At 34.5% G+C, this 26,615-nt stretch overlaps 1 protein-coding gene across 1 annotated transcript in view; it reads right to left on the bottom strand.

The window, feature by feature from the left end:
* The window catches only part of Kcnh8 (potassium voltage-gated channel subfamily H member 8), a 346,203-nt gene that overhangs the window by 132,489 nt on the left and 187,099 nt on the right, over positions 1–26,615 (bottom strand). Inside the window, exons 4-5 of the mRNA XM_027923181.2 lie at positions 20,263–20,390; positions 13,383–13,623 (exon numbers count right to left, since the gene is read on the bottom strand). Of these exons, the coding sequence (XP_027778982.1) occupies positions 13,383–13,623; positions 20,263–20,390 (369 nt within the window). The remainder of the gene's footprint in view (positions 1–13,382; positions 13,624–20,262; positions 20,391–26,615) is intronic.

Raw genomic sequence — 26,615 nt, 5'->3', positions numbered from 1 at the left:
GGTAAATTCAGCTGTTTTAGGGTAGAATATTTTGTAGATGCTTGTTAGGTCCATTTTTATTTATAGTGCTGTTTATGTTACAGATATCTTTTTTTATTTTACATTTTGATGACCTGTCTATGGCAACAAGGGTGTATTGAAATTACCCAATATTATTGTGTTGGGGTCTATGTGAGATTTAATGTCATGAAGTAGTTTTTCCATGTAATTGGGTATGTTGCCCTTTACTAGTATGTAATCATCTTCTTTGTCTCTTCTGATTAATTTTTGCTTGAAATCTGCTTTGTCAGATATGAGAATAGCTACTCCTGCTTGTTTTCTTGAACCATGTACATTAAATATGTTTTGCCATCCTTCTACCTTCAGCCTGTGAATGTCTTTGCCTGAGAGATGAGTCTCCTGTAAACAGCATAGAGTTGGATTTTTTGATAATACCACTAATTTTTAATAATAGACTTAACATCTTGCATTTTTTTCTTGGTGAATACCCATGTGTTTTAGCTGTGTCTGATTCATTCCAAGTGAATCACAGTCTTATTTACTATTGCAATCCCCAGACATACCCACTTGAAAACATTGAACATAAATGTACTGAACAGATATCATACATGAAACATCAGGAATTCATTGTGATTTTGCTCAATTTTGCTTCTAAGAGTATATTTACCCAATAGCTTTATTTGTGGAAGTGCTCTTGAAATATTCTACTACTCTAGCAATGAGTTTCCTTTGGCTTAGAGGGCTAGGCTTAGGTGGAATTATGAAGGGGTAGATACTAACAAACACAGCTCCTTCCTTGTTGCCACCTTGATAAAATTCTTCTTACTCCAAGTGCTTAGCATTCATGGTCTCTTGTCCCATTTTCCATCAACATTTCTTCTCTGCTCACATTTAATGACTAATAAGGACCAGCTCTACCTCTATTTCAAAATATACCATAGATGTCTTCCCTGCAGTCTTGGAATCATACTACATGCTGTGGGACATGGGCTTCTACTGGTCTTTTGCTGTGTGATAAAGAGTTTTTCATACTTAAGACAAATTTCCCCAATCATTACATAAGCTTTTTGAGCAGAGGGAGAATGCTTTCAATTTCTTCAGGATCTTTTTCATCATCCAAAAGCATAGAGTCTGGTTTATATCAGGTCTGGTAGAACTTAGCTGAGAATTTAATGATTGAATTAAATTACCTAATAATAATTAAATAATTCTTTGGATTAATTTTTAAAAAGACTTCTAATTGCAAGGTGATCAGTGTGTCCAGCTGAGTTGAGGCTGTAATAGCTCCTTGATCCTCTGGAGTCTCCTTGCTAGGATCATCATCAGAGAAAGATGACATCCTAACATCCATCATTTGGAAAGGCTAGCTTATCCCTTGTTCAATCTATTGGGCTATTGGGGTGCCCGGACACCTGTTGTGTTTGCAAGGACTTTATCAGGGCACCTAAACCTGTGGGATTTCTCATGATACCTGCCATTCACTAAATGGTTCTTGATTTGTTAAGGATTAATAACTCTAAATGGGCTATGTTGTTTAAAAATAAAGAACAATCACCTGGTGGGTCACATTAAAAACCATGCAGGTCTATCTTTGGAAATAAGATGTTTTTCAACTCAGTGAAATACATTTCATATTTTGTTTATCACAATTGCATGAGCAGGTATACATTTGTTGAATGTATACTATATTAGTTGTTGGAACTGTGGAAATACATAAGCTGTCCAGTCCATGTCCTCTGGGAGTTCAGTTTATTTATGGTATATGATGTGTGTGGGGAGAGAACTAGAGAACCATGATATGGGGCTATAAAGATCAGGGAATGGGAAACACTTTAATAGTTCATAAGGGAAATCTAACCTCAATTCATGGTGATGGCTAAAGAATTAAAGATGATTTTATAGAAAGGCTCACAGATGATACTTCAAGGATGAGAATTTTATTAGGTAAAGACAAACTAAGGAAACATCCTTTGCTTTTATCTAGAAATGGAGAATACAAAGAATATGCAAGGGGGTGAAAGGAATGACAGTTGAAGATCTGAAAGTATTCTAGCATGGCTGAACCACAGAAAGGAGGAGCAAGTGGTGAGAGATGAAAGTGCAGAGATGCAGAGTACAGACTGTGGAGGGTCGGTGAGGCCATGTTCAGGGATTCCCATGTCCACCCACCTGGGTGATATCATGTTAGTTCTCAGTAAGTATCTCATGAATTTCATCTAGGCCTGGGTGACTATAATGTTTTCTGTCATCTAAAAACTCTTTTAACAACTTCTCCCTAATTTAAGACCTAATTCTTTTTAATGTTATTACTTATATTTATTTATTTAAATCATATTGGGGTGATTGGGAGAAAGGAGGTTATTGCAATGGCAAATGTGAACTCCGTAGACTGAATGGAAAATATGTCACACAAATGACACTATTTTTTACTTAGAGTAGGATTTTTAAAAAAAAGAACATACTTGAAAAAGCAGGAAGAGGAGAGAATGACATGGCAGAGTTCATGTTTGGTAAGAAGCAAATGGAAAAAAAAAAAAACCTAACTACTCTGCAGTAAGTTTCTAAATCAAGAACTCCTAATTTTCTTCTGGGTTTCTAAATTTAGCAACATTCCATTCTTAATGTCCCAGCCTTGCTCAAAGCAAGCAGCATTGTTTCATATTTTATGAGCACATGCTTCTTCTATTAGTCTATTTACAGTAATAGGTAAGTCACCTCATTCTGGGATGAACAATTTTTTTCCATATTAGCCATCTCGAAAATGTTCAGATTTAGATATTCATGTGCATTGTGAAATAAATTTGGCATTTGTCAGACAAATGCAACTCCATTTTTCATCTAATAGAATCTGGAATAAATGTTGATATTACCTGATCTGAATTACATCATTAAATGAAATGACTTTATGGTATTACATAAAAGTCAGAAAGCAAATGTGACCTAGAACTTCTCACAATGGTTATCACCATGAAAATTATTGGCATGAACAAAATGCATTTCAACTAAAGCTTTTTTGATCAATAAAATGCTTTAAGGATAATGTGATTTTAAATACTGAAAATGTTCTATAAACTGTATATATTAATATACTTTGCCCAATAGTTCCACGCTTTCTGAAATTGACTCCGTGTTGGAGAAGGTCCTTTCGCACTTGTTCCCTTTGCTTCCAATGTTCTTAATCAAGACAGCTGTTTCCTCATTTCCCTGTTGTGTTTGTTGAAACATCAGATTCTCAATTATACTTTCCCTTCTCTAGTTTATTCTTCAACATGAACTCACCACTATCTATCTAACATGCTATGTATTTTCTTTATTTGAGTCACTTACTGTTTGCTTCCTTTTAGAATATGAATCCTTTAAGGGCAAGGATCTGTGTCTACTTGCTTTACTGCTCCTTCATGAACATCCAGAACAGTACACAGCAAACAACAGGCACTCGGTATGTTTGCTTAGTTAGTGAATATTTTTTTTTCATAGAAATATTCATTATAATTTTTATATAAGTGGCAAAAAATCATCTTTAATGTGTGACAATTAAGACATGGTGAAATAAATGGTTCCTTTAGATGATGAAATATTATGCAACTATTAAATGTGTTTATAAGTATTTACAAAATAGGAAAAACATTCATATCAAAATGTTACAAGGATAAACGAGCTCTCCAAATTTGTATAGACTGTGATAACAAGAGAAGCACAGAAACAACAGCCAGGAAGTTTTAACATGGGAGTGCTGGTCATTTTGGAATGGGAACAACCAAGAATGATTTATTTTCTCTACTGTTTAGGTATTAAAGTTCACATAATTATCATAGAAAATGAACAGAAGAGAAATTAAACCAATCAAAAGAAAATACATTAGGATTTAATTTGTAGGTTTGTTGAGAACATTGTCATGGAGCATGCTTTTGCTCACAGCACAGAATGGTGGGAATGTTTTCAAACTTCCACAGGTCTGCTAATGGTGAACAAAGTACTCTTTAAAATCAAACAAAAGCCTGTTACATCTAGCCTGAGGAAAATATCAATGGCTATGTCTGAACCAATTAAATAAAAAACAGCTGCTTTGCAGTTTCATATAATAAAGGAAAATATAGTGGGTCACATATCTTGGGTATCAGCTCAATAGTTAATTTACCACAGTGCTTCATCTTCCCATAGGGAATTTTGAAAAGCCTAAAAAAGAAGCATTACCTGAACCGAGAGTTTATTTGCGAAATAAATGCAATTTTAGTCTTTGCTTAAGTAGGTACTTTTAAGCCACGAAAACAATATCTTACTTTTCAATGCCCTATTTCCCTCAAGTCATTCTACATATAAAATCTCTTCATTTTGAGATAAGACACTGACTATGTTACATTCCACTGGAAATCTGAAGTAGCAGGGTAGTTTTCCAGATATTGTTTAATTATTGCTCTATCCTCAGGCATAGATTTATTTAACAGAAAATAGTTGGTTAGTAGCCAACTGGGCACTGCTTCATTGCTAGATAATGGTTAATGTTCAATATAATCATTCCATTTGTTCAATACTCCATTATCTTATCTTGTAATACAGATACCAAATATTCTCATAGTTGGGTTATAGACAGTCACAGGGAACAAAGGTCAAATCTGAGCCATGAATAGGAGGCCACCTAAAGTTGTTAGTGAGAACCCCTATTACTCAATCCAAGATCAGTGTGAATGGCTAAATAAAATAACTGGAAAGACTCTCCTAACATGCTTAAGGTTTGGGATTATAGGAATACAGTTATTCAGATGTGGGGTATATGGGTGTGTGAATCTCTGCCATCATCCTATGTCTAAAAGGTGGAGTAAAAATGGGTGGGAGAATATTAAGAGACAGGAAGAAAGAAAAATGAGACCAAAAGAGGGAAACAGGAAGAGAAGGAGGCACTTTTCTTTTAGGTTTGGACCCTAAGAAATAAATTAATTTTAAGAAAACAGAATTTCCAACTATGTAGCCCAGGTATCCCACATCAGATGCTCAAAGCATTTGAGAATAGAATTTATTTAATTCTCTCTTCACCATGAAATCTTGACTTTATTGTTAGAGATATTTTCCCCCAGTAGCCAAATCTGTATCTTTAGATTTAGTCCTTTAACTGAGGGGAAAAAGAATAAATATATCTTTACACTTTCCAGTGCAAAATGATTATATTGCAAACTGGGGTTTGCCTGCATAATGAAATAACAATAAAATGCCTGTACTTTCTCAGTTTCCACTAAGATTTATATAAATCACCCTGATAGACAAGACACATAAGAATACTAACAGAATCAAAGTACCTCTCTGGGGGCTTGGTTTCTACTAGAGAGTAATGAGCATTGATAAGAAAGGAGTGGAAGAATATACAACATCACTCCTCCATTCCATATTAAGTGGGAAAAGGCATACTTGCAAGATTGCATACAGTGAAGAGATATATATGGAGGAAAGTTGTACGAAACACACATGTATTTGTGGATACTACTAGGACCAAACTCAGATCCAGCTCATATTGAAGTTGTTGAATAGAGCCATGTCCCAGAAAACTAAAGCTGATGATCAAACCTTCATCTAACAGCTTCCCTCCAGACTGTGCCACCAGAAGCCAGCACCCGCTCTCGTTGCACCTTTCTGACCTTCTCAGAGGAGGAGTTGAAATGCAGATCAGCTTTTTTCCTTGTTTGTAGGTGTGCTGATGGGAAACTGGAAGAAAGAACCCTGGACTACTTGCCTCTTGTACCATCAAGACTATTCCAAGTATACCAGTCCCTTGGTGCACAGCAGTTAAAAGAATTGAGACTTGGGTAGATGCAAAATGTAAGAGAGCATTTCCTGGCTTTTTCAAAAAGGATACTGAGCCAAGTTTGTATTAGTATCTGAAAAGGCCTCCGGTCCCCTATGTGGTAAATGAATCCCTGGGGCACTTATGTTCCTGAAAGCTATTAGATGTGGAATGCTCTGGTGTACCTTAGTCTCAAAATTAGCTGGTTAATTCAGTATGTATCACAGAATGCTTGTGTCTGAAAATAGCTTATATTAAAACAAATTGAGGAGATATGGGATTGATAACATTGAAGGGGTTTAGAATATGCCACCCCAAGTTGTACCATTTTGGCCTGTTGACAGTTTGGATCTGAAGGCACAAAAGAAAGAGAAGATATAGGAAAAGCTCTCTGATCTTTCTCTTTCTACCTAGAAGCAAGTCATATAATTTCTCACGAGAAAGGAAGAGAGGAACATCCTCATCACTGAAGATTGGGAGTCGATGCTGAAATGGATCTGAATTAACAACCTACTTAATAACTCTTATGGCTATTAGTTTCTGCCATTGTATTTCCTAGTCACTATCCCTCAATTTACTTTCCTTAGCCCAAGGTCTGTTGTCTTGCCACATTCTCACTATTTATTATTTTTTAAATCTTAAATAAGGTATTTAAGCTTTGGGGCCTGATGCCTTCTTCAGTTCTTAATATTCCTATCTGTGGACTCCTATCTATGAGTCCATAAAAATTTTTAAATAAAAACTTGTATACTTTTTCCTTGCTGATCTCTCTTTCACTAGTTGAATTCTCATTTCCAGCCACAGAGCCTAGAAGTAAATTTTTTCCTCTTCGGCAACATTATTGGGAATAATCATCACTATTGATTGAACAGTGAGTGAGCATATTTCTTGATTATAATTGCCTCAAGAAATCCTCATAATAATGCTACTGACTACTTTGCCCAATTTACAAATGAAACATTTAAGGTTTTCATCCTAGCTCAGATAGTAATTAGCCAGCTCTTGCATAAACTGCTTATCCCCCCTCTCCTATGTATAAACAAATGTATCTGCCTTAATTATATCACAAGGTTACAATAAGAATTAGATGATGTGTAGAAATAGAGATTATAAGACAGCAAAATTTGGAGACTTATCATTGAATAGAAATATTACCTAATGAAGCATTATAAAAAAGAGGGAAAAAATCAGGAAAAAATTAAAATATGGGTATATGTACATAAGAAATATGATACTTATAAGAATTCTGTTCACATGAGTTGGAGTAAAATCTTTGTAAATATGTAAATTGTAATTTGAAAACACTAAATCAAGCGATGGTAGTCCTGATTGGGGAATTAAGGCAAAACATACATATTTCTATCATGTGCCCTATAGTTGGTATTAGCCCCACTGAGAACCAGTGAACTAGAGGTGCTCAAGTCAACATAGGAAATAACTTTACAACATAACCCTGAGAAAACAAGGCTTTTCAAATAGTTCTGGGTTGCCCCAATGATCAGGGAGTACTACTAGATTAGGATGCTAAATGATTAGTCCTGGACAGGATCGTACACATGATGTATGACTGTCCTTATTCCACACAGAGTCCAATTGTCCTGGTAGAGAAATGTAGGATCTCTTTTATATTTTGTCATTACCTCATCATAAGTGGAAGCACAGGAATTGCTAGGGTACTACATGAAAGTATGAGACCCAACTGATTTGACAGAATACATGGTTTCCTCATTTTCTCTCTTTTTTATCATTTGAAATTTATCTTGGCAAGCTATCCCTGCTAGACTTAGCTATTTCTTTATTTCTATTGTTGTACCCAGATATGTCTGCTCTTCTTCCCATATATCCTGATACTAGTTTGCTTAAACCTCTATTCCTTTAATTGACATGTACTTCTTCCATGGAATTCTCATAAATCTGAATTAGCTTATTACAAGTAAGTGCAAGTGTTTATCTCCTTTTGTCTCTTAGTGTTGTCTTGCTACAGCACTTACAAATCAAAATACATAGGAGATTATGATTGATTTCCTTTGTATTCTCCCTGATATTACAGTTGAAGTGTTGTATTGACTTTTTTGAAAAGGTAAATCACTGAAGATTAAGAACATTACAACATATTTGTAATGAAAAGGGGAGTGTGGGGTTAGAAACCAGAGCTCTAGAATAGAGGTTGGCAATCTTTTTCTTTAAGGGACCAAACTGTAGACATTTTAGGCATTGTTGACAGACCATATAATCTCAGTCACAATTATTCAGTCTGTGGATATAATGTGAAAGCAGCAATAGAAAATATGGGAAAGAACATGACTATGTTAACAATAAATGTGCATTTACAAAGACAGGCAGCAGGGTTTGGTCTCGGGAAATTGACTTGCCCATCTTTGTGCCAGACTCTTTTTCTGGACACTTTTTCATTTTACACACCTACCACACTTGGTTTGTACCCTCTTCTTGTTGATGGGCATTAATTCGCCTCCATTGTTTTGCTTCTGCAAACAATTCCCCAGCATTTTACATGTCTTCCCAGAACATTTTACAAGTCCCTTTTACATGTGTCCCCAGGTGCATCCACAAGCACCTAAAAAAAAATCCATCAAGAAAAAGAATTGCCAGATCCTGATTTATATGCATTTCCAAATTGATCAGATCTTGCCCAATTGCTTTTGGTTTTATTTGTTTTTTTTTAAAGCACTCATTTCAGTTCTTATCTTTATCACTTCCTTTACTTTTTTGCTCAATAATTCAGTAATTTCAGTAATTACCTTATCTCTTATATTTAGGCTTTTTATTGTAATTGTATTCATTCATTTTTTTTACTTGGTAGTATCGTTACATTGCTCAAAACTCAAAAATAGTTACACTGCTCAAAACTCAAAACTTTACAGAGGGTAAACAGCAAAATCTTCCTGTCATTGTTCTCAGGATCTTGTACCCTTTAGAAGCAAGCAAGCTCAGAAATTTCTTGGGCAGTTCTCCAAAGACAGTGTAAGAATTATCCAGTACATATATACCTAAATATGCTCCCTCCACCTCTTTTTAATATAAAAGGTAGCATACTATCTGTACCACAGTGAATAATTAACATGTTTTAAATTTGCAGTTTCTCCTATAGCTTGCTTTTTTTTTCCCCTCTTGGGTCCCCCAAAAGACCCAATCCAAAATTTTTTCAGTCTTTTGACCTCTACTATTGCTGAGAAATCTGATTCCAATAATTATTTTTAAAAATTTTTTAGTTATAGGTGGACACAATATCTTTATTTCATTTTTATGTGGTGCTGAGGATCGAACATCATGCATGTTGGGCGAGTGCTCTTCATATGAGCCACAATCCCATCCCTGATTTCAATAATTATTTACCTTTATAAATAACTTTTCTTTCATTCTAGAAGCTTTGAAGATTTTCTTTTTGCCTTGTCTGGGTGTGGAAATATTTTTATTTATCCTACGTAGTACCTAGAATGCTCTTTTAATCTCAGGAGTCATATGTTCTTCCCATTCTGGAAAATTCTTGGCTATTTTCCCTTTACTTATATCATCACTCCCCCCTCCCCCCATTAGTTTCTCTATTTTGTTCTTTAGGAAGGTATATTAAATAACGTGGTGATCTATGACTGGGGTAAACAGAAAGCACACTTGTATACCATGTTTCCTTTGACATTTAGTTTTCTGAGGAGTTCTTGGAGGGAACAAGCCTATGAGTCTAAGCTTTGTGGTTATAATAGCAGATAATAAGCATAAGAAAATTATCTCCTAAATAGGCTCACAGTGGAAAGATTGTGAAGATAGAAAAAGGCATTTATTTCCCTTGAAAAGGAATAGCTTAGAGTCTCTGAAAGGGCCCATTGGAAGGACCTACAAATGATTAAGTGTTATTTTTTTTTATGTATGTGTGCGAGTATTTTTAGAACAATATAGTTATTAGCAACAATTATCCAGTTAAGAGAGGTTCCAATAAAAGGAAAAATTTAAATCTCCTAACAGAGTCTGGAGGTGCACATCCTTGCCATCTCTCTCCTAATGATTGTAAGATGCCTGCATAGTTATAAGCATCGTATCTTATCACCCCATTCATACATCACAGGAAAAAGGCAAAAATGGGGATGCAAATATTTTTACCATTGCTTGTCTCTTATTTGTTTGGGGAAAAACTTACTTCCAATCAGCCCCCTCCCACCTGCCAAAGATCTCTTTATGTCCTAGTGGAGAACATGATCACACACTTGCTGTTATACCAGATATGGGATAAGGGGAATAGAATTAGTACTGGTTTAATCAACTCATATTTTTTTCCCCCCGAGTCTGGTCATATTGCTGCCTGCACAAAATTAGGTTCTTTGTTTTTTTAGTAAGAAAGGGGAGAGATGACTCTTAAATCTATTGATATACAACAGATTCACTACCAAGATTGAATAGATTCAAGTTATTATTTTCTATATTCATGGAAGAAAGAAAAAGAAGTAGGATCTTTCTCTCCTTTTCTGTCTCATTGCTATAAATAAAGGAGAGCAGGTTGAGTGCAATGGAATCATATGGACTATAAATTCTTAAAAAAAGAAATTTGGTCTATCAATCTGCCATCAGTTAGTTCTGTGGCTTTGGGCATATTGCTAGGCCTCAGTTTTCCCACCTATGAAGTAAGAAGGATTGGATTAGATGACTATTAAGTGACTTTTCATCTCAAGTTTCCACAAGGTTTTGAATCAATGGATAGTTTAAACATGAAATTTTATAGCTCAGCCAAGCTTTGCACCATATTGATTCCAAAGAACTAATATGGATTACAGAGGAATCTAATTTAAGAGTAAGAGAATACCTAGGCGAGTTTTGGGCCCATCATCTAGATTTAAGTTTTGACTAACAAAATTATACTCAGACACTTTATGTTGAATTCATCTGGGAAGAATGTTTTTCAGTCAGTCATGCCAAAAGAGTATTACTAAGTGATCTGTGGAGGAATGAGTTTTGAGGTAAAAATAAATCCAGCATGATGCTGGATTAATCACATTTAAATAGATTTATTTTATCACAGGATTTCTTAGAGGATTTGCAATACTAAAGTGTACTGTGAATCTCCCAAAAAGATTTATCATCTCCCAACTTTAATTTTGACTACAAATTCTTTTTCCATGGAACATTGAATTATTTTCCATTTTAAAAAATGATGACATTGCCTAACATCTGTATGGAGTTGGTCTAATTAACAAAATATTTTTATAAACATTATCTTTTAGTTATAGGAAAACCCTTCTTTTTTTTACCCTTTTTTAAACTGACCATTTGATACATTACAAAATGCCAATTTAGTAATGCTATTCTAGAAATAGAAACAAATGGTATGCTAAATACACACATGAATCATACCACACATATTTAGTAAGTGTTAAGTGGTATAAACACTTAGTATTGTAAAGATACAACATTACAGGCAAAGCATTTTTTCCTCCTAGTATTTTAGCTTATTTATCAATAATCATTTTTTAGCCATCTTTGTGAAACATTTCACAGAACCAAAGTTGAGAAAAACATATTTGGAGCGATGACAGTTGGAACTATTTTTCCAGATATGCTATAATAAATTGCATATGTACTTAAATTCATTTAAAAAAAGAAAGAGCAGGAAGATAGTAAAAAAGAGTAAGTAAATTCCTAAGGCTTTTAAAAATAAGTCAGTCAACAAGGGATTCCCGGGCAGAAGCTTCATAAGATCTGCTGTCAGTCTAAAATCTAAAGTAATCTTTGTAGACACTGAACTGCATAAAAATAGTAATGGGTTTCCATTTCCTTTATGTGGCTAATAATGGAAAGGTATTGCCTATTGGGAGAGCCAACTTGCTTCCTGAGCTGACAGTAAGGGAGAATGCGGAGGAATTTAGGAGCAACTATCAGGGGAGCACACCAGTCTCAACTGGGTTAGTAGAGTAAGCAGCCTACACACAAACAAACAAAAATTTATAAAATATGTCATGGGTATGAGCTCTTGTGGGGGTAAACCAGTAGTCAATGAGCATGTAGTACCAGAAATCACTTCTAAGTATGTCAAATATCTAAACCTCAGGAAAAGTGGAAAAGAAAGTTCAAGATGCAACTTCTTCCAATAACAGAATTGTTAATAATAACTATAATAAAAATGATGAAAGATTTGTTAAACCATGACTTAATATCTATTATCGCATGAGATCCTATGAACCAGTTGAGTATAAGAAAACAGGCTCAGACATGTTGGAATACTGCCCAAGTTCTTGAGAACTGTGACTAGGTCATGGGAAGTGATTTTTAGGATGATAATGTATGTGTATATCATGGATGGGTAGGAGGAGACAACCAAGGTTGGCAGAGGAAGAGGATGTAAACCCACAATGGATTGGTGTTAGACACATCCAACGTATCCATGATTTTCATTTTAAATTATTGTTGAAACTTTAAGATATTATTTAATATACAATAGTGATTTCAGAGATCCCTTTATGGTTGTACTCTTCTAATAAAAAAATGTCATTAGTTGTTTTTTTTTAAATTAAATTTGTAGTCATTACAAGCTACCTAATTAGACAACATCGCCATCTAGTGGCTGAAACATACTATGTTTACTACTTTTGGGGTGGGAACTGGGGGCTTAAGGGCTCTGAGCCCAGTAGGTACAATACTAATAGTGTTGCCAAAGATGCACCAAGAGCACACAAACTCATTCAGAGCAAACAGGCATTAATATTGAGCTATAGAGCCCACTCTGGCCCCAAACCTTGAACAGCTCACTAAGAAAAAACTACCACTATTGAAAAAAGGTTTTGACCTGCTTCACTTATTTATTTTCTCTGAATTTTTAAGGTCCATTTCTCACTCCTTTGTTCACTACTTGCTTGAAATAATTTTCAAACATTCTCTCATCTTTGCATCTCATCTGGATGTTGTGCTATGCAACTATGACCAGGTAAAGAAGCAGTTGCCAATGGTGGCCAATAACACACAGGAAGTATTAAATAATATTCTTATTTAACCCTTAACAGAAACTTAGAATGTGTTCTAGATGGGCAAACAAGAGCTAGGATATGGTCTAAACAAAATGAAGGTGTAAGGAAAAATAAAAAAGGAAAACATTTACAAGATTGGAGCAGATGTGATATCAATGGATGTTCCCAATATTCTAGAGATAAAGGCCCTCTAGCAAACATCCCTGGGGCCTTTTCTTAAGTTAAAATAAGATATTCACAGCTTCTTCTGATTAATTTATGTAACCCTTTGCTTCTGTAACTAGGCCACTTATTGAAATCACCATCTACATGCTGAAAGGGCATAGAAAGATGAAGACAGAACCACATACTTGGGACAGGACCACTAGCAGAATACAACTGGTGTGTTCTTTCCAAGCCCCATTTTTGACAAAATAAATGTAGAATAAAAGAACATCAGTCTAGATCTGTGTGAATAAAGGAACAGTGGAAAAACTGGAAGAGGCAATTTTCAGAAATCCAAAAATGTGACTCTCCCAAATTTGCCTCACAGTCTGAATCATGCCCATGCAAATGGATCTTAGTTTAAGTTCACATCAGAAAAATCCGGAAAAGACTTACTTCCCATAGGCAAATCTCTGAAGAAACCCACTGCGGGTTCTTACCTATAATAAAAAGGATCTCCACTGCTATGTCGCTGACTGTCGTGCTGCGAGTGGTGGACAGGTCATCGTTGCCAATAAAGCAGACGTTGTAAGGTACAGTCACGGCAACATAAAACGTCGCCAATAAGATAAGCCAGTCCCAGCCAGCTTTAAAAGTGCTAAAATGCAAAAGTATGAATTTGGACTTTTTTGCATCGGAAACTTTATACTCCGGAAATGCTGGTTTATCTACAAAAACATTCTGTGGATAAAGACAAAAAGAAAAGAATGGGAAAAGAGACATTAGAGACAAGAATTACACTGCTTTAAACACATACCTGTGGGAGGAGAATCATGCATGACACATGTCAGCACATGTTATGAGTAAAACCTGACATGTACATAGAGTCATGCACCATGTAACTATGTTAATCCATGATGGACTTCACATACGGTGGTCCCATAAGATTACAACAGAACCAAAATATTCCTATTGCCTGGTGACATGGTTGCTTTTGTAATGTTGTAGCTCAACATAGTGTTCCCCTATTTGTGATGCTGCTGCTATAAACAAACCTACAGAGCTGCAAGTCACATAAAAGCATTTCCATACAATTATGTCCAGTGCATGACACTTGGTAGTGGTAATGAGCAACTGTGTTACTGATTTATGTTCATACTATCTGTACTTTTTCTTTGTAGATCAGAAAATCCACTTTCATAAGGCAATTTTTATATCTTGGCAAAGTAGGAAGTATTGGATTAGCATAGTAATCTAGAAATTGTCTCAAAGAAAAAGTAATGTGAGTCTATCTTAGGAGTATGTTGATAAAACATATGCAAGTTATTTTCACTATGATTCTCAAAATGGGAATAAAATGTTACAATTGTAAATAAAAGCAAGAATTAAAAAAGTGTCACTACTTTGGAAGTTCTCCTTTACTTCTTGTGATGGATTAGAATTGACACTTAGTCCTTTAATGTATTCATTTTTAAAGAAGTAAATTACTGGGGTGATTATATAGGAGTTTCAGTTGTGCATTTTTTAAAAAAGTTTCTTTTAAAAGAATAATTAGAAAAGAAAACTTAGTTGTTTTCCAGAAAATGAGAACTCTGGTGTAAAAGTGCAAATTTATATTGTAGGATGCTTCATGAATCTTTAAATATCAAATTTAAAACAGAATCAATAGTGCTATTTATTAACTTGGAAATTCCAGGAAACACAAAAGAATGGCCAGTGTGCAGTCAGTTGGAATTCCATATCATTCAAGGTTTAGTGGATAATTTAAAATAGAAAACTAATTATTGAAAAGATCAAATAAATAAGGCTCCAAACTTGTAGGGGGTAGTGGGTATATCTCTTTTTAAAGGAAGGGCCTTTTCCCACTACTTTTACTCGAGTTACTTGGAAGAGAAAATAATGACTGCTAACTGGACGGTGGAGTCAAGTGGCTTTCCATTTGAAATTCACTCGGAAAGGTGCCAGCATCCATTCCATCCCACATTCTGGTTTTCTCTTCCTGGTGACACTTACAGGCCAGCTTCCATGAATACCTCTTGCTTTATGTACTTTTTATTATTATTTTAGAGTGTGCTCCTAATAGTGAAAAAAAATGACTATAAAACAGCAGCCTCATACATCTCCTGTTTACATCATCTGTTGATGGCATTAAGGGGCCACACTCTATGACGTTTCCCTTGACGATGAGATCACCTAACACATTTTTCAGAATGTCTCCCTGCTGTTACGTGATGTATGACTGTACTAAAACTGAGCAGAGATCTTTGCTAAAGGTAATAACACTGCGTAGAATTTTGTCATGAAAGTAAGCAGTCCAGATTTTGTTCATTAAAAACAAAAAGACCATTATCTAAAATGTCATCTAAAAATATCTACAGTTGCAAGTATAATTCTACACACAGCACAAACACTGAGATGCATTTATATACTTATTGCCATGAGGACACTCTGTATTTTTAAAAGACAGTCATTATCTAGAGAATATATTTGACCTGAGATTCTGCTGATATCAGCAAATATGGCTTTTTTTTCTAGAAAGGAGATTACTAATAGTCTACTGTAAAAACCTATTTACACATTTTTCAAAATATAATCAGGTTGTGCATGCATTCTTTTTTCTTTTTTTTTTTTTTTTTTTTGCATTGTGGTTGATGGTGAAGTTTCTAGTTGGGACCCCAAATCTTGTTGCTTTAGTTAACATGGATACATTCTGAAACTGGGCAGCCATTGGTTAGATGGTAAAGAGAGGAACAGTTACTTAAGGGTTATTATTCAAGTCATGGGAGGAGAAAAGCAATGTTCACTGTGCAACTGATTAAATGCAGAAGAATAGCTCGAGTTTTTGATAACTGTAAAAGCATTTCACTTGAAAGCAGTCCAACTTGATGAACAGTTCCTTTATTGCTATGAGACAAAGGGAGGCCCAACAATAGCATGTGTGGAAATTTGACAAGTCTATGACCAGATACTTGCAGACCTTGCTTTGACCTCAATTAATGAGAAATACAAGATAGGTAATGAAAACTTAAATTTGAAAGTTAGGTTGAATTAACAGAGCAGTTAAAAGTTCCAGAATACATATTACTTGCAGGTCACAGTGTTATTTTTTTGTCTCAGTCACTGAGGGAAAGGCAGATTAATGTGGTGTGCTCAGAGAGCCCTGAATATCTGAGATTCAGGGAAAATTCAGAGAGATCTGGAACACTTAGCTCCTACTGGTGGTTATCGGTGAGTAAATGGTTCTCCTACCCTAATATGAATGCCCCCGTGTCTGGTGTGTCTCTGAGGCAGGCATTCTCAACATGTGTTTGTACTTCCTGTCAACACTCTCACTCAATCCACCCAGGCACTTCCTGGTCTGGGGCCTCATGGTAGGGAACTGCTCCACTACTTCCAGATGATTCTTTGGTGTCCACCTGCTTCCACTGCATCTTTCCACCCAATTTCCTCATATTGGACCTTTTGCCTCATTTTCTGGTTTTGAGGAATAAGTTCCAAAGGTGGACATTGGCTTAACACCGAGAAAAACAGATGAAATTCTCTGTTGAGCTTCTCATTAGAACTTCGGCAGGTGAAGTGAAGAGGGAGTTAGGGTCTGCAAGGATCCATCTCCTCCAAATCGATACGCACTTCTAGATATAACACTAAGGTAGGTTCTAATATAACTTTTCCCCTTAATACTTATTGTACCAAGAAATGTTCAGAAGCCCTGGGGAGCATCTCACTTTCCATCCAACAGGTTTTTTTACTGTCATGCTACAGAAATTGAAATTTTGCCTTATTAAAGGAAGAAAGCAAGTCTAGGATGAGGATTGGGAAAATAACAGAGTGAGTAAAGTGTTTTCTTTGTATAATGCTAATTTCAGGAAATATTAGTGAAGCTCATGCAAAAGTTCAGCAATACATTTGTTATATCTGCTAATCAGATTTCATTTTCATAGGCTACTTAAACATTATTTTAAATGATGTTAGATTATTGTTAAAGCATATTACTTTAAAATTATGCTGAGAATTCTGTACATCTTAGATTAGACTTAAGTTTTGAAATATTATTAACTCAAATCCTGCACACATCTCTACACCATCACCTAAGTGAAAACAAAAATAGATGCTCCTTTATTCCCACTACTATATTTATAAAATTTTATCAAAACCATTTAAATGGAAGAAAATTTCTTAGAATTGTTTTTAAAAAAGGAAACATTTGTAAAATTTTGCTTTTAGAAGGAAATAGGGTGAAAATTCCTATTATTTATGACCCTCAAACATATGGTGTTTGCCTAAGGTATGATACAACCAATTTGTCTAGACTTTATATATTACTGATTGATTTTGAAGCATATTGCTTTAGTGCAAATCATGCCTTTTTTTTCTTTTTATTTTTTTGGTACTGGAGATCAATCCCAGGGGCACTTAACCACTGAGCCACATCCCCAACCCTTTTTTAGTTTTACTGTGAGATATGGTCTCACTAAGTTGCTTAGGGCCTCAATAAATTGCTGAGGCTGGCTTTGAACTTACAATCTATCTGTCAGCCTCCTGAGTTGCTGGAATTACAGATATGCACCATCACACCTGGCTGCCAACCATGCTTTCGCAGTTTACCTCTACCCTATGAATCATTTAAATAATTGTTAACTCAATGCCTAATTAAGGTAACTGTTTCCTAAAATATTATTACAACACTTCTTTGAAATGGTCATCTGAATGAGCAAGAGGGTAGGAAAATGCTTCTAAAGTCACTGCAGCACAGCCAAGCCCAGTGTATGTCTTTGAGGAAGACTAGCACAGGACCCCGCTGGTAATACTGGGGCATTTATTTATAGCACTCTCCTTTCAAGCTTTGAAAATTCTCATGTGATCTTGTTTGAAACACTTTTATTATTCCATTCTCATTTAATGGACAGAGTAATAAATCAAGAAATGCGGAAATGAGGCACTAAAGCACAGGTGCCCCTAGAAAACCTTCATAATAAGTTCCAGGAAAAGGTAAGAGGCAGGACTACAGGTGTTAATAATGTCTCCATCCCCACCTTGCCAATAGCCTGATGAGTTCATTTGGCTATGGTTGGAGCACATATGCCTATTCCATAGAACTGTCTCAAGGAGGATGCTAGGTAGAGGCAAAATAGTGACTTTTGGGAAGAAGATTAGGGTCCAAATCCTGTAGCTGCTGCTTCTACTTTTGAGACTCAGAACCAATTGTTGTTTTTTTTTCTCCCATTTAAAAAATGCACTTATAAAAATAACACCTATGCCTTCTGGAGTAAAAGGAATTTTTAAATCAAATTGTTTTAAATAGTTTAGGGCTATCAATAATTAGGAATTCTTCTATGTGTATGCAAACATTGCAGCCAAAATTTCCCCAAAGATTTAGTTGAGAAATATCGAGATCATTTCCTTTTCTTCTCTCTTTCTGCTATCTGTCTTTTAGCCATTCTCCTCTGTTCTCCTTGAAAAGAGATGGTGAACACGACCTTCTGATTCCATACTCGGCTTCAGAGGTAACATTTACCTGTAATATCAGAGCCACTGTGTTGATCAGACATCCTTAATTACTATGTATTATTTTAATGCTCCACCCTGATGTTTATACTTCTGAAATGAACAGCAATTAAGCAATTAGCTAAGCAGTGGGAGTTATGATTTTTTTTTAAATCAGATTTTTAAGTAGTGTTTTGTACTTCATTGAATCTAAAGAGAAACATAGCAGGTTCAGCAAATGCATTTTAAAGTTTACTAATACTTGAAACATCCTTAAGTAATTCTCAACTAAGTGATTCCCAACTAAAAGCTAGAAGATACTGTCGGCTTTCAGAATAACAGAATCTGGGTAATATTTATTTAGGTGCTTTGCTGGTTAGGCTTGCACAATATTCAGCCCAGATGGGGGCACCTTTGTTTCTTCCTAGAATGTGTTTACTGTCACCAAGGCTGACTTGGTAATTTAAGGGAGATGGAAATACGGACCAGGGAGGGTTAGGATCCATAGATCCAGTGGTGTGCACTGTCTCTCCCTGGATTCTTAAGTCTCTCCCTGGATTCTTACTAAGTCAATGTGACACTAAGGCACAGGTGCCCCTAGAAAACCTTCATAATAAGTCAGGACCAAAAAAGAAAAAAAAAAAAAAGTGTGTAAAGTGTGACACTCCACAGTAGTGCATGGCAGACCAGTCACAGATACGGCAGGTGATCCTTGGAGTATAAAGGTATCAAAACATCTTATTCTAGCCTCCAGAAAGAAATCATACTGAAGAACCAGTTTTGCAGCACTTCTGTGCTATTCTTCTCACTCTGTGTTTATACATCTTTCTTTGTTTACGACAATTAGAGAAACAGATACTTTGAATGTCTTATGTAAGGGTATCAAAACATTTATATAGGGGATTAGATAGTCCCAGAGCTTACCATGTAAGATGTTGAAGGTTCCCCTGTACCCTTAAGTCCCACAACTTCTGAAACTTAAACCAGTTCCAAGATAACTCTGGTTGTTTCAAATGTCATTGGCAAGTTAGACTGCATATTTAATTTGTCACTCATAATCACAGCACCCCAGATATGTCCTGATGATTCCACAATGGAAATTAATGACATTAACATCATTTTAAAAATTACCTTTGAACATCTACAACTAAACAGGCATGGTTCTGGGTTTCTCCATGAAGAGGGAATCTTTTTGTGCTAAAATCCAACTGAGTACAAAATTCTGAAGATATGTGTCATGTGAAACTCTCCAAAGAAATACTTTTTTTACTGGCATAGTTATTTGCTGTGACTTCAGACAGAAAAACACCAGGTTTCAAGGTTTCAGTAAGTAGCACCATTGTAATTTACCAACAGTGGGACTTTTAGAGAACTATGACATATGGCATGTAATTTCAAATCTAATGTTCCACTCTGTGAAATTTCCAACTGTTTCGCATAAAATATAAATATTTAAATGGAGTAATGACTTTGACTTTTCCTTGATCCCCCTGGGTAAACACATTAACAGAAATTAGATAAAGTGCAAAACAGATGAAACTAAAATTAAATTTGAGCAATTTGACCAACAAACTATGAGTGTGTAGTTGACTTGCTGCATCATCCTGTTTCATAAAATGTAACCAGTATGTCCCTATTTGCAGCACCCCCAGCACCATTTAAAACTATGCTGCAATATTATTCTAATCTCTGTACTGCGATAACGCTCTGATTAAGCACTTTTATTATAGAAATTCCTTATGACTGCTGACCTTTCCCAGTTTGGTCTTTGCAGGCAAGCATAAGCCAAAGTGGGGAAAAAGTCAGTAAATGAGCAATTGGAGCCTTTCTTTAGTGAATCAAATATTGCCACCAGGGGAAATTCTAACATTCATAGTGTATACACATACCACCTACATTATTTATTTTCAATTTGTTCTTTTCTCTTCTTTGCAGGTGCCCAGAGATGTGATAAAGGACAGCTCGGCTCCGTCTCCGGGCTGAGTCAAAGTGGGTTCCTGCTCTTGATCTTCCCTTGGCTTTATCTGGGGGAAAACAAAATGCATTAGATATCAATGAATATATCAGTTCATCCAATCAAAGTCATTTTGTAAGTTCACTTTTAAAAGCAAATAATACATAAATGTTTTAGAGCACCTAAAATAGTCTGCTTGATCCTTATAATATTTAATTGAATTTAGCCCATTATAATTTATATATTTTATCATTACATTAACTGCATTAATTTTTAAAAATTATAGTAAAACTTATATGAGAATATAGGAACTTTCAAATGATGCAGAAAAGTCTTAAGTAGTATTATTGTCTTCTTTCTGCTATTCCATGTGCAAATCCCTACTTCTATGCAATATTTATAAAAGTTTCTTTCCAGAAAATTTCTAATCCACATATTATATGCATATATATAATTATTTTTCATGGTATAAATGGAAGTTTACTATAAAAACTGTTTGCACATTACCTTCTTCACACCAAAATAACTTGTAAATCATTTGAAATCTGTACTACTCTCTCCCCCTTTATTTTAATGGCTAATAGAATACCATGCTAAGGAAAAGACTATACTTATTAATTTTATTCCTTATCATGACATGTAGGTTTATCCTGGATTTACAAAAAAATTCTCTGTAGAAAATCCTACAATGAAAATTATTAAATGCATGGAGCTTCAAGTTTGTGGACTGTCTAGATATTCAGTAAATAAATTGCCAGCAATGGGTATGTGCACTTTAAATTTTTGTGTTGATATCCTAAATTTTATTCCAGCAATTTACAATTGAAGCAAGGGAATAAATATACTTGCTTCACTGCACACATGTCCAGATTGCAAAACATTACAGGTGTTGTTTAATATTTTGATGTTGAAAAATATCAAATTATTGTTTGAAGTTATATTTGAAAAAACATGAATGGGTAAGAGCACATCTTTAAATGGACATTGTTCCTTTGCATTTATTTTTCTGAAGTTAATTCCTATTACTTTTGCTATTTTAAAAATTGAATTAATACTTTTCACCTTATTTATAACAGTTCTTAGTATAAAAAAGTCATTTTTTGTTGTATATTCTGCCAAAAATATTCTCAACTTTTATTTCACTTTGTATTTTATCTATGCTTCCTAAACATTTTTAAATTTTTTGATGTTGGACATATTGATCTATTTGTGGTATCTAGACATTATGTCATGTGTAGCAAAAATTTTCATTAAAAATTATTTTAAAAATCTATCCATACTTCTGATACGTTTATACCTTTATTTTTGAAATTTTGAAATTTAAATCTTTAATCAAATTCTATTTTAGTAAAATCAGGTCAAGAGCCAGTTATATATTTTTTTCAAAGTGTTATTCTCCAAAATAAATAAATAACATCATTATATTACATTAAGAAAAAATTGTGTTTATTTGACCTATTGGTTAACGTAAATTTGTCCCAAATAAATTTTATCTATATTATAATGATTGAAATTATTTTTAAAATTAGTTACTATTGTTTGTCTAAATTTTACCATCAGATCTCTCTAGTCTTATGAATTCTCTCTTATTTTGCTCATTCACAAAAAATATTTGGTTTGGTGGCTATGTTGAGAAGGTATATAACTTATTGATGGCTACTGCGTGCCAGGCTTTGTTCTAGATCTTTCATATTTATCATTTCAAACAATCCTCATAATATTCATGATATAAGCATTACTACCCTCCATTCATAGATGAGAAAACTGAAGGGCCAATAGCATGCCATATGGTCATGCAGCTTGTAAGCAGCTGAGACAGACCTGGAGCCATGTTGGGCTAAAATCCCTATTACTTCCACAAGCAGCATCACATCCCTAAATGAAATCAGTCAATGTTCAGGCCTGTTGCGCTGTGATGAGTATCACCTACTGTGTTATTCCATTTATGTGACATTATCTAGACATTGGAGATAGGCATAGAGAAATGGGTATAACAGGTACTACATATCTGAGGTTAGACTCCATGTCTTTAAAAAATTTAATGTCCCCCACCCTGCATTTCCCACAGGGATATTTCAATGATCAACAAAGAAGATGTTTTACTCACTGCAAAAGTATAATATGACATTACAGTTTTTTTAAAGAGAGAGAGAGAATTTCTTAATATTTATTTTTTAGTTTTCAGTAGACACAACATCTTTATTTTTATGTGGTGCTAAGGATCGAACCTAGCGCCCCGCGCATGCCGGGCGAGCATGCTACCGCTTGAGCCACATCCCCAGCCCCACATTACAGTTTTTTTTAAAATTGTTCAACTTTGCTGAATATTTTGAAAAATTTTTGAATAAAATATATATTACTATGAACACAAATCACTAAAAGTTTATTAAAAACAAAAAATAGTATCAAATAGGACAGTATTCTTAAAAATTCTTATTGAAAAAGACTTCTTTTAGTGTGCTGTTAAAAGTTCTAATCATGTGTTTATGTGCTAAATTTTTTAGTTCACGTAGAACTATTATGAATTGCATTTGAAAATGTATTTTTTTTTCTTATGGCAGGGTCTAATTTTAAATGTATTTAAATTTGAAAATAGAGTTTTAAGACAATGTATATAGGATTTGGGTACAGCCAGCAGGCTGCTTATGCAATATCATTTGGTTTCAAAATGCCAAGTGGAATTACAACACTTGAAAATGGAGCAGAGTAGATATTTATGACAGAAAGCCAATTCCCTTCTCAGTAGAGAAATATAATTAACAACTGAGATTTTCCAAATAAAACAACAGCAATTTCATCATCTTAAAACAAGGACCCCTCAAAGACAAATGTCAAAGAAACATTTGTCCTGGTCTTAACTCTAAATAGAAGAAAAAAAAATGTTTCCTTGAAAACTTGAAAATCAAATGTTAAAACAAGAAACAACATCTAGTTAGAAAATAAGCAAATGACATGAATAGCATGAATAGCCATTTTATTAAAGAGCATATAAGAATGACAAATAATCATATCAAAAGATGTTAAAAAACCCTAGTCATCATGGCCATGAAAATTGAAACAGAAAATGAAATATCTATATGCACAACAGCTTAAATAAAAATAGTAACAATATCAAATTCTGCTGAGGATATAGAGAAACTGGATCTTCACACACTGCTGGTAGAAATGTAAAATAATACAGTCACTCTAGAACACAGTTTCACAATTTCTTGAAAAACAAAAAATCATAAACATTCTTCCCATATAAACCACCAAGTGCAATCTGGACAACTATTCCAGAGAAATAAAATATGTCCTCAAAACAAATCCCATGTACAATTGTCCATAGTAGCTTTCCTAGAAGTGGAACTAACCTAAATGTCCCTCAACATGTAAGTGGTTACACTGGTCTGTCCACACAGTGAGATACAACCTAGGAATAAAAAGGACAAATGACTGAGATAAGCAGCAATTTGGATGAGACTCCCTGGTATTATATTCACTGAAAAATAGCTGATTTCCAAAGGTTACATACTGTGTTGTTCCATTTATGTGACATTCTCTAGACATTGGAGATGTCAGTGGCAGATCAGTGGCAAGCAGGTATCAGGGAGGGTGGAGAACATGGCTATGGCGGAAGCAGAGGGAGATCATTGTAATGATGGGATAGCTGTGTGTCTTGATTGTGTTGGTGGCTACACAATTTACACGTGTGATTAAATGGTATAACACTACACACATACAGTATAACAAAGCCAGTTGGTTAGTGTTTGATATTGCACCATATTATGTAAGTTATAACCACAGGAAGAACTGGGTAAAGGGTTCGTGGGCCTCTCTGTACTGACCGTGTAGCTTCCTGAGAATCTATAGTCATTTCACAATAAAGAGTAAATTATTTTTAGGTTGTATCCAGGTGTTAGTGTGTTTTTATTGATTTTAAGTGAAACATATTGAGGCATTTTTAATAACTTGAAAATCAGGGGTGCTGGCCCATCCCAGGAGTATGTGTGAAGTTGAAAAAGGGTCATTCCTCAAAGTAATGAAGATGTTACTTTCACCTATTTTAAAATTGTTACAATGCATTGATTTTGTGAGAAGAAGACACTTGGCTATCTTGTGCCATAACATTTATCATTGAAAATGCACATTTACACACCCACAAGACCAGTGTGCATGTTTTTGTACTTATAGTTCATACATTTTGAGATACATACAGCTTATAACTGTATAACTAATATTTAAAGCAGAGTCTGGCTGATAACTGGTACTTTAATTTTCTTGATTGGTCTTATATTGGTCCTTTTATCAATTATTGTACTTCAGTTTGAATTTACAAATGCATATCCATATTTACTCATCTACTTCAAGCAAATCTAGATTAAACAAAAATACCTTTTTGCTTTCACAGCTATAGACTTGTCTTTGGAAGGAAAGCTTTAAAAAGGGGGGGAGTATAAATGTATAGTTAACAGTGTAAAATAATTTGACATCAGAGACTTCTTTAGAGGTAGACATTTCCCATTCCCACATATTCTAAAATATGCAGCAAACACTGGATTTGGATTTACATTATCCTTCTGGCCCCTACCAAATTTATTATTTTGGAACAACAGAAATATTACCTGAAAGTCTGAAACTTCAAGACCATTGTGAAACTGCTTTCGAAAATCATAACCTATTTGTGTAATTTTTTTTTACTATAGGAAAGTATAAATGTATATAAAAGATGAGAGAATGGCCCACCATAAGGGTGAGTTATATTGATATGTGTATGTCCATATATATCGGTCTCCTATTATTGTCAAAAGACCCTTGACTGATATACTCATCACCCAGCTTCAACAAGTATGAATACAAGTATAGTATATACTTTTTATTTTTACCTACTTCACTCCTTCAGATACTCTTGAAGTAAATACAAGGTATCATATTTATCTATGTGTTTATTCATCTATCTACATACATAGCTACGGCACACTTATGATAAAATGTTTTTAAAACCCAATCATGATATCTAACACATGAAAAATATAATAATGTTGCAATTCCATCAAACATCCAGTCATTGAAAAGCTGTGGCCAAAGCTGGGAACCTTGGATTCCCAGGGTTAGAGGAGATGTCAAAAGGACGAACACAGATGTATGGAATACGGGAAAAAGCCACCAGCTAATGCTTTAAGTCAGAAAGCCCCCTCTCAAAAGTAGTGTCATTCTGTTTACAAAATGAACTTCTGAACAAAATTTTACTCAATGAAATAATTCTGTCATGAAAAGAAAATGCAAATTACCAAGTGGGTAATCTTAAGTCAAACTGAAAGAGTAGTACTGGTTCTACTTATATCGAACTGAAAAGAAAAAGTACACTTAGTAGAGAGGTATATTGGGTGATGCAGTGGGCAGTGCAGTCTTACAGGAGACTTGGTGGGAGGATAAATTATCATATAGTTTGGAAATCTTGCCACTGATAACTCAGTGCAGAGCTAGAGATACACGAGTTACTACCTGGTCTTATAAGCACCTTAGTCAGGTGGTTGGTTTAGTAACTTCAATGGTCCTGTGAGAAGAATTTATGTAATTGATCAGATGAAGTTTGGAAGGAGTCTTTATACAAGAATTAGATAAAAAGAGAAAAGAAGAATGCTTCAGAATTTAGTGGCAAGATTTTCGCTTTCTTTTGAATTGAAGGCCTCTTATCGAGTTAAAAAAAAAGTTAGAAATATGCTAGAGGATTATTATAAGAACAGATGACTTTCCATCGAGAGTAAAACAGGAGTTCCTAAAATGAAATGAATGTGACATATAGAAACAGAAAATCAGCATGAAAAAAGGAAGAGATAAACTAATATTAAGAAGTTAGATATTCTTAAAGTATTAGCAATTATAATAGATTCTAGGTATGAAGATCAAGTCTCATTTAAATAGCCATACAAAGCAGTGAATTTTTTTGCATTACTTTAAAATACATATTTAATTACAAAGGACTCGATTAGAGTAAATTTATATTTATCCATTTTAAAGTGTTATTTATTGTACTAGCTACCTAATGAAAACATTGATATAATTGTATTTCTTATCTACTTCTTTGTTTAGTTTAAAATTTATATGATAAAAAATGTATAAACACTAAAAGACACAGAGTTTATGGCTGTAAATCAAATAGGTACAAACCACTAGCCATTTGGAGTTTTAAAATGATTTCTTCCCACATCCACAAATTTTTAAAATGCATAAAGTTTAAAATCAGAAAAGAGAAACAACCAAAAGCTAAAAGAGGAGAAGACACAAATGGAACATTAAGGTTTTCTATTTTTTA

This window comes from Marmota flaviventris, chromosome 1 (assembly GCF_047511675.1).
Source record: "Marmota flaviventris isolate mMarFla1 chromosome 1, mMarFla1.hap1, whole genome shotgun sequence".
NCBI classification, from domain to species: domain Eukaryota; kingdom Metazoa; phylum Chordata; class Mammalia; order Rodentia; family Sciuridae; genus Marmota; species Marmota flaviventris.
The sequence above is the reverse complement of the archived record's forward strand: the minus strand, read 5'-3'. Positions and strand labels throughout refer to the sequence as shown.